We start from the raw sequence: 9239 nt of genomic DNA, 5'->3' as shown, positions 1-9239 counted from the left end.
TACAAAGAATGGTAGGTAATAAACAAGTTGATACCAACCATTCTGAAATATTCCTTTTGTGAGTGAAAAGGAGTTGGGAGTGTTTTTTCACTTCACATTTTATGGCCTAAAATTAGAAGAATCAATAAGATATGAACCTGTTAATTGCCACAAAATACAAAAACTTGATTAAAACTGTATAGTGAGGATACAAAGCATAGAAGAGAATATTGCTTATAAGGTCTTAAGGAACGATTTAGTCCAATTGTTGCTAACCGTCCACAATAAACGCGGTTGTAGCAATCAAGCATATCCTGTGGTAAAAGCAGGACAGTTGAGACCAAAAACTGGGGAAAATACGTGTTACAAAAAATAAAATTCTATAAAATTACTGGCTCCGCCACTGCTTTGAGGTGGTTTTTATTCAATTGTTTCATTCATTTAAATTACTTTATTATTTTGGGTTTCAGAGACAGATGTAAGCACGATGGCAATGAAAGTTAATCAAACGATTTTGCGGTATTTACCAAATACGCCAACCTTCTCGACTTTTTTATAACTTAAACTATTTTATTATTTTAATGACATCTTTTGATCTTATTTTGCGGTCCATTCCAATCCTACTTCGTTTGTGTCACTAATGCCATCGATTTCATTTTTTAAGGAATACACATCAATCTTATAAATGCATTACATTTGTGCCACTCGTGCCACATGTTCTATTTAAGGATGTTTTTTTTTATAAGCCTATTTAAGGATGTTTGAGATGTGGTTGATCAATTTTAAGACAAAAAAAAAAACAGTTCAATTCAAAGATATAATGGCATGCGTGCGATTCGGTTTTGATGTCTCGTTTATACTAAATAAAGAAACTATTTTTATTTCAATAAAATTGTTTACTAAACATGAATTTGAGCCCGATGATTTTGCGCATTTGCTCATATAAATAAATCAATCTTTACGCTCAGACTCTCACAACACCAAAACCATTTTATCTCCCTCTCTTTCAAGATTACTTTCTCTTATTGAGAAAATGGTGAGAAAAATGGCCAAAACCCTAACATTGATTTTACTCTTTCTTCAACTAACTTATTTTACTGCATTTGCCATAGAGGAATTTTATGGTGGCCCCGGATTCGGCGGCTTTCGTATGCCTTTTATTAAACCTGCTCCTAAAGGTCTTAGGTTTCCTCCTAAAGAGCCTGGTGTCAAAGATAATCCTCCTCCTACTAATGTTAACCATCCTGTCCCTTCTAAGCCTAGACCAGACCCTTATGAGAATTATAAGCCTAGCCCTCACTACGGCTATGAATAATATTAATATGATGTGGTTGTCCATTTTTCTAAGGCTTTTCGTGTTCCTTAACTCCTATGAATGAATGCCTATATTCATTGTTATTGGCACTTAGTCTTATGGCTTTTCATGTACTTGTAACTTACCACATTTGGGTCCTATAAATAGGACTTATATTTCTATGTAAAGAACACATTTGTGAGAAGAATAATACACAAAGCTTTCATCTTCTCCGTCTTTGATCTTGTCTTTTTAGTTTATTTCATAAAAACGTTATCAACATGATGCTTTAGCCATGAGTAATTTTTATTTTTGCTGAATTATGTTAATAGTCTCCTTGGCTTGCACATGAGAATGTATTTTTTGCCAAGTTGAAGGTTATGCTTGGATCAATGATTCTTCCTTTGATTTCATAGGTGTCTTTAATTTCTTTTATAAGTTATTTGAGGGATACCATAGAAAACCATGCAGAAATGAACCTTATTTAAATTTAAATTAGTAACTAGTAACTCTAGATTTCATCCACGTGATTATATTGTTAGCACCAACAAGTTCTTTTATTTATGTATAATCTAATACTTAAGTTGATTGACTCTCTGCACCAATTTTTTCCTTATTCACAATTCTTTTGCTAAGTTCTTTTATTGTTTCTATTTGTTTCCTTCATATTTCATTATCTTTGATACAAATCAATATTAATTATATTCATCAATATAGAATCCAAAGGAACGAGACGATATACAAAGCGTTTTTGTAATATGAAGAATTTTTAACTAATATAATTTTATAGGACTCTTGAATTGCTTAAGTGCTAAAAACGTTCTAAGCTTGAGTTATCTTATTTTTCTTGGTGAAAGTCATTCAAATAAGATTACTCACATGACTCTAATTAGAAAGGATCAATTAAAGTCGCTTCAAAGGATAAATTAATGTTTAACTAATATTCAGAATCCCTGAAGGATTGTACGTATAAAGAATGAATTTTTCTTGATCATTATGAAGATCATGTGTAGTATAGTTCCTGAAGAACTAATTTTCTTTTAATATTAAAGAATCCTTGAAGGATCGCTCAAACAAAGATTAGTGGTTTTCCTTTGAGAAGACAAGGAATTAGTGGATAGAGGTTTGTGGTTGAGTTCTCGAAGAACTAGATCTTTGTTCACATTCGAAGAACTAGATTTTCCTTTGTTCATGCACTGTCAATTTCGACCACAAAAAATGAGCTTGAATTATCAATAGTAAAGAGTGATATTATGTGTAATTGATGGTTCTTGTAAAAATTCAATATTAAATAAATAATATTTATGTGTCCTACACATTTGTGTGTTTTTACTGGGTTAGGTCTATGTCCCCCCAGTTTTTTCTGTATTTTTTTTCCTTTTTTTAATAATAATTATGAGCACTAGACACAAGATTAGATCTGTAGAGTATAGCTGAAAAATCACCTATTCTCTTTCTTGATGTTTTTATGCTCTGGCCTTATAAAAAAAAGCGTCTTTATTATGTCAGTAATATGTTTGTTAATAATTATTTTAATTTTTAATTGAAATATTTAAATTATGGTTTAAATAAAATTGGATACTACCGAGTACCGATTCATATTTGTGTCCAAGGTCTATTCATAATATGGACAAAACGGATTTTAAATAAGGGTCCATTTAAATAATGACAAAAATTATGTACAATTTTGTAGGTGCTTTTCGTGTGGTTCTTGATTAAAAATAGTAAAATACACATTTTTTGGATATAATAAACTATAAGAAAATTATGGATTTGAGAAAATTATGGTAAATTTTGTTAAGAACCATACGAAGCACACCCAAAGAATTGTGCCTATGTTTTTTCCTTTTTAATAATTCATTTAAACTTTCAATTTTAAAATTTTAGAATATTAAAAATTGAATAATGTTTTTTTTATAAAAGTCAAAATTTTATTTAATGAAAAAAACAGTACCATAGGGGCACTAGGTCAAAACCCAGTTGCACAATAGAACTCTAAAATTAGATAAATCTAAGCAATCTCTGTAGAACAAGCCATGGCTATAACACCCATACTAAACGTATCTAGAAAGTTTAGCACGTGCGTTATTTTTAGTACTGGATACATTAAAATTTACAACAATAAAGCTTCGAATGAATAATTTATACAACAACATGCGTTCGTACATTGATAATACAACCCGTCTTTTCTAAAGTATAATAAATACTTCCTTGAATATCCATATCATCCTGCTGCGGGTACGAACGATCACTTGTTGAAACATCCATTCGGCTACTAGCTTGCCATCCAACCTGTTTATCTGAAACTAATAAGAAATGGGATGAGACATAATGTCTCAGTGAGTTCCCCTAAATCCTAGGCTATAGGCAACCTCAGGGGAAACCTACGGTCACCACGTGTCTACAATACAACCAGACGGTTGATTATACGTGTGTGGTCATGCTTTCCTAGATGGTCGTGCATACTAGATCCGTCGTAGGCTCATCTTAACTTGTTATAGGCTTCACTTCTTATATGTGTCATGGCGGTCAAGGGGAATCTAAAACCGCATTACCAAGAATACGCTCTACGTATCGAGGACTAAACATAACATAATCATGACACGATTCTAAACCGGACGATTAGGGGAAACCTAAGATCGTCATCGGTATTACATCTTTACTAGTTCTATACATAACTTGCACTTGTCTAATAGCATCTCGTGCTCTTGTTCTTAACATAATCGTACATAAGTTCATTCGTGATCATAATCATAGTCATATCGTATATAATCGCATGTAAGTTCATTCATTCAATCATTATGTTAGCGTTGAACAAACAATCATTATCTTGATTCATTTTACGGAGAGCCCCGGGTGGAGTAACCCCGAGTACAATCCAAACATGACCGATGAAAGCCTAGCTAAGGCACATCAGACTCCCTCGGTGTCGTGCAGGTCCCTTACGGCTTGAATAGTTTCCCTTGGAGAACCTCTCGTATCCCCCTGACGTGGATAACAAGAGACACGAACACCTACATCTTGATTACTCAGTGACATGCGGGTCCCTTGCGGCTTGAACCATTCCCATCATGAAAACCCCTTGTATCCCTTGGCGTGGATAACAAGAGACATGCCACCTACATTATAATAGTCATGGTTTTGTCGTTCATGAAGGTTAACCCTATTCATGCTTGCTTGTTTACCTCAGAACCTTGATCGATCCGATTAGCGGTAAACTCATACTTGTTCATCCTTGTACATTCTTAATCATAGTGGAGAGATTAACTAATAAATCCACGGATTAACATGCTTACTATATCATTCTTGATCATATGCGAAGAGAATATACTTCGCATCTTATCCTACATAGGATTCTTGCTTAACTTTCTAGTTCTCGACAAGCTATGTCGAGGCTTTACGTTCATTCCCCTTCTTAGTTCATCACTACCCGAACATAATGCATAACAAATCACTCTTGCGTATCATTTATCATCAATCATTGTTAACAATTGCCATGCCTTTCCCTTGTTTAAAACCTTGTTTGGAATTGTACTTTAGGCACCTCAAATTAAGGGGTTCATAGTTTAATAAGATACTGCAAGATCGAGCCTCGGATAGCACATGTTGGCCACAAAACGAATTGACAACACATGTTGTGCAGTCAATTTCGCCTGGCCAAATATCTCCTCACCAGGCGAAATTTTTCGCCATGGCGAGCTAAATGGCGAGCTACTCCAGAGAGCACTGATCCCCATCTCGCCATGGCGAGCTCTAGCTCGCCTGGCGAACTGTAGCAGTCCAAAATTCTGCAAAAAACGTGATTTTGGATAAAAACCTCAATTTCAAGCGTCATAAGGTACGTGGCACTTCTAGGACACATAAAAACGGTTAGAAATAGAATACATGGCATCATTAACATGTTTTGTTCATAAATGATACAAAAGGGGTTCTATAATCCCTAATTTCATAAACTAACATAATCTTGTTTTCTCACAAGAATTACACATCCCAAAGGTAGGATAAACTATCTAGGAACTCGCCTAAACAAGATTTGCACTTGATTGCCAAAGCCTCCATGTATCATCTACACTTCACATAATAAAACTCTGGCTTGCTTCCTTGCTTCCAAAGCTCCAAGAATCACAATCCATACTCTAGCTCCCATGCTCAAGCAACCAATCCATACTCTAGCTCCTCTTAATCAATTACCAAACCCTAGCTTCCATGATCACATCTCTTGAGAAACAAAGTGAAGAGAGAGTTCAATCCAAACCATTCCAAGCTTCTTACATCTTGTGAATTCCATAACCATTGCTTACTCTTTCATGGAAGAAGTTTAAGAAGGATTGATGGAGTGAGAGAGAGAGAGAGAAAAGGGCGATGGAGAAGAGAGAAGAGAGAGCAAAACTCTTTCTCTCAAAACCTCTCTTGTTCTAAAATTGGATTTTTTTAGGAAGTTGCTGGAAATGTATACCTTTTTTCCTAAGATTCCAAAAATGAACATTTATTCCCTAACACATGTCGATTTTATTGCTCTAATATGTATTTTTGGTTTTTTTTTTTGACCGAAATATGTATTTTTGGTTCTATTAGAGTGTTATGGAATTAATGAAGAGAGCAATTATATATTTTTTTTCAACAATCTAACATCTATTTGCTCATGCTCAATGTACACTATTTTTTTTTAATACTAACTAGCGAACGTGTTCGTATTTCCGCTCTTTTTATTGCGCTAACGTTTGAAAATTATGAATGATGTGTTTTTATGAATTTTGATTTTGATTAAGAGCTTTTTTGCTATTGCTTTTTTAAGAAAAAAATCACTTTTTTTAAAATAATCACTTTTAAGTGTATTGCATCCGTTTGTTACAGTTTTTTATTTTATAAAATCAAAATCTAAAAACATATTCAAATGAGAAGTTGTTAAGAGTCGCTCCTCAAAAAATTGTTTTTTTTAGAGTAGAGAAAATATGAGTCAAAAGATTGAACTAAGAGCCCGTTTGTTATGAATTAAAATAAAAGTGATTTTGACATTGAATAGAGATTTTATAAAAAAAAAAAATCCGAATCTATTTTGCGTTTGTTTATCGCTGTAAAAATCATTTTAAAAAAATAAGTTTATTTGGATGGAACAATATAAAAGATATTTTTTTTGTTACAAAACTAGTTCAATCTTTTGACATTTATTTTATCACTCCTCTAAAAAAAATCTATTTTTTGAGAAACTGCTCTTAACATCTTCTCATTTGAAGTTGTTTTTAGATTTTTTTTTATATTTTGATTTTTTTTTTTTAAAAAAGTTGTAACAAATGCATGCAATACTCTTAAAAGTGATTATTTTTTAAAAAAATAATTTTTTTCTTAAAAAAACTAGAACAAACGAACTCTAATTTTCTAACAAAAAATCTCTTTTATATAATTATATCCAAACAAACTAAATTAATAAAAAAAAAAGTTATTACGATTTTTTTTAAACAAAATGGTTGCCGCAAAGCACTGCGCCCAAAGATAGAATTAAAAGAAGGAAACAGACACAAAAGAGGGGGGACTATGCCAAAACCCTCAAAAAGTCTCAAATCTACAGCTTGGCATACCAAGCTTGTTTTGAACAAAAAAACTAGAAAGGAAAGATGGAACTGGTTCCCAAGAAAACATCCCTGCAAAGTCAAGTCAATGTTTGCAAGGGAATCAGCACATTGGTTTCCTTCTCTGAAAATGTGAGAAACCATAAAATTCATTCCAGTTAGAAGCCTCTTGCAATTAAACGATGTGTTTCTTATATGCCAAGGAACAATTGAGTCATTGGAGAATGCCATTACCACTAGCATTGAATCTAATTATAACGAAAAGTTGATCCAATTTCTATGAAGGGCCATATTTATAGCTCTCATCGCACCAATGAGTTCAACATGAAGAGCAGATACCATACTAAGGTTTTCAGATATGCAAAGGATGCAGTCTACATCACAATTCCTAAAAATAATACCACAAGCAAAGGATGCAGTCTGCAAAAGATAGAGAGGACGAAGATCCATTTGTGTTACCTTTTATCCAATTTGTGAGGGGAGGGTGCCAAATGACTTTCATAATTTGAGGAGCTCTAGGTGGGTGGATGCTAACATTTTTGTGACTAATGCAAAATAAATTTTTATTTTTCGTCAATTTTTTAAATTATTTTATGCTAAAATCACTTTTATTTTAATCAGTAACAAAGAAAACCAATATTTTGTCAAAATTTATTCAAAATAGTAAGTCCATTTCAGACTAGATCTATATTAGATGTCAAAAAAGTAATAATATTAGTTAAACTCGGATATTATTAATGAATCGCTTTTATTGTATTTTTAAACAACTTTGTTATAAAGGAGAAATGAGCAAATTAAGGGAAATATCTGCATTTTTCTAAGAAATTGTTGTCGTTCATAAATGTGAAAATCAAGCAAGCATATTGCACAAATCTCAGCTATATGTACAATTCTAAAACATTTACCAATGCATTATAAAGATTTGCTGTAGAAAAAGATCATGTTCTATTTTGTTCAAGAGATTAGGAAAACAACTTTATAATTAAAATGATACTAATTGGAACCAATGAAAGAACCAACAATGTGCAGATTAACGTTACAGAATAGTTAGATTTATAAAAGAGATTGCAAGTGTCATAGACTAACAAAAAAATGGATTTTTGCCAATATTTACATCAGACAAAATGAAAAGAACAAATGGCATCCCAAAGTTAAGATAGTTTACGATTACAGTCCAAAGTGATACGCCGATATAGTAGAAGTTCAAATAGTTCAGCAGCAAAGATCTACTTTGGAAGAGCTTTTGCACCAAGGTGTTGTCCGCAGATGCCGTCATGAACGTCGGCGAGAACTTCTTGGGTTTCGTTGGGTCCCAAACACTTGATTAGTGGAATGGTGAAACCTCTTTTGTATAAGGTTCCTTCCACCAGAGTGAACGAGCAGGCCCTTCTCTTTAATCTTGCCTTTTCCTGCGGATCGCCAGGGAGTTTGCCATTCTCTATGTATCGAGAGATGGGTCCTCTCCAATCTTCCATTCCGATGATCGTATTGATCTCTTGAAGCCAAGTTCCTCTATCCCGCATGCTTGGTTCGCTAAGGACCTCCTGTATTACTGTTTTGTTTCCATTCGCAGTTCGCGTACTTGCGAGTTTCGAAAGAATGTCTGCCCGAGTATTCTGTTCGCGAGGAACGTGAGTTACTTCGATGGCTTCGAATTCTTTCATCTTCTCTAGTACTAACTGGACGTATTTTTGGAGTTGGTCTTCCTTTACGTGGAACTCTCCCGTGACTTGGGAAGCCACTAGTTGCGAGTCGGTGAAGATTTTAACCTTTTTGGACCCCATGTCTTTGGCGGTTCGCAAGCCAGCCAGGAAGGCCTCGTACTCTCCAGTGTTATCGGTAACAGGGAAAGATAAAGAGAGGGAAATTTCGACAATGATACCTTTGTTGTCTTCTACAATTATTCCAGCTCCGCTTCCCTTGGAGTTGGATGATCCGTCTACGAAGACGGTCCATTCTTCGAAACTATCCTGAGCTGGGAAAGTCATCTCAGGGAGGAAGTCGGCGAACACTTGTGCCTTCAGTTCCTTTCTGGATTCGTAGCGAATGTGAAACTCGGACAATTCGAGTGACCATTTCATCATCCGACCGGCTACGTCTGAGCGACCCAAGATTTGTCTGATGGGTTAGTCCGTCCTGACTATTACTGCGTGCGCTAGGAAATACTGCTTCAATCTTTGGGCTGCTGTGAGGAATGCGAGAGCTACATTTTCAATTCTCTGGTACCTCGTTTCAGTTCCTAATAATGCTTTGCTGGTGAAGTATACCGGTTTCTGTCCCTCCGCTGTTTCTCTAATGAGGACGGCGCTCACTGCGTCAGAGGAAACAGAGAGATATATGTACAGTACTTCACCTTGATCGGGCCGCGAGACCACTGGTGGCGCGGAGAGGGTTTCTTT

General features: G+C 34.6%; 1 protein-coding gene across 1 annotated transcript; it reads right to left on the bottom strand.

Annotated features, from left to right (window-relative positions):
- Positions 1–8066: 8066 nt before the first annotated feature.
- LOC146898455 (uncharacterized) lies at positions 8067–8921 on the bottom strand. Its single transcript, XM_085736562.1, has one exon. The coding sequence runs from the start codon at positions 8919–8921 to the stop codon at positions 8067–8069; it is 855 nt and encodes a 284-aa protein (XP_085592688.1).
- Between the last annotated feature and the right edge of the window lie 318 nt (positions 8922–9239).

The sequence above is a fragment of the Medicago sativa genome, chromosome 8 (assembly GCF_051527215.1).
Source record: "Medicago sativa cultivar Bolivia chromosome 8, Bolivia_mono, whole genome shotgun sequence".
Classification (NCBI taxonomy): domain Eukaryota; kingdom Viridiplantae; phylum Streptophyta; class Magnoliopsida; order Fabales; family Fabaceae; genus Medicago; species Medicago sativa.
This window is presented reverse-complemented; position numbering and strand designations above follow the sequence as displayed.

Excerpts from the sequence above, each read along its gene's own strand:
- LOC146898455 (XM_085736562.1), bottom strand. The coding sequence starts at position 8,921 with ATGAAATGGTCACTCGAATTGTCCGAGTTTCACATTCGCTACGAATCC.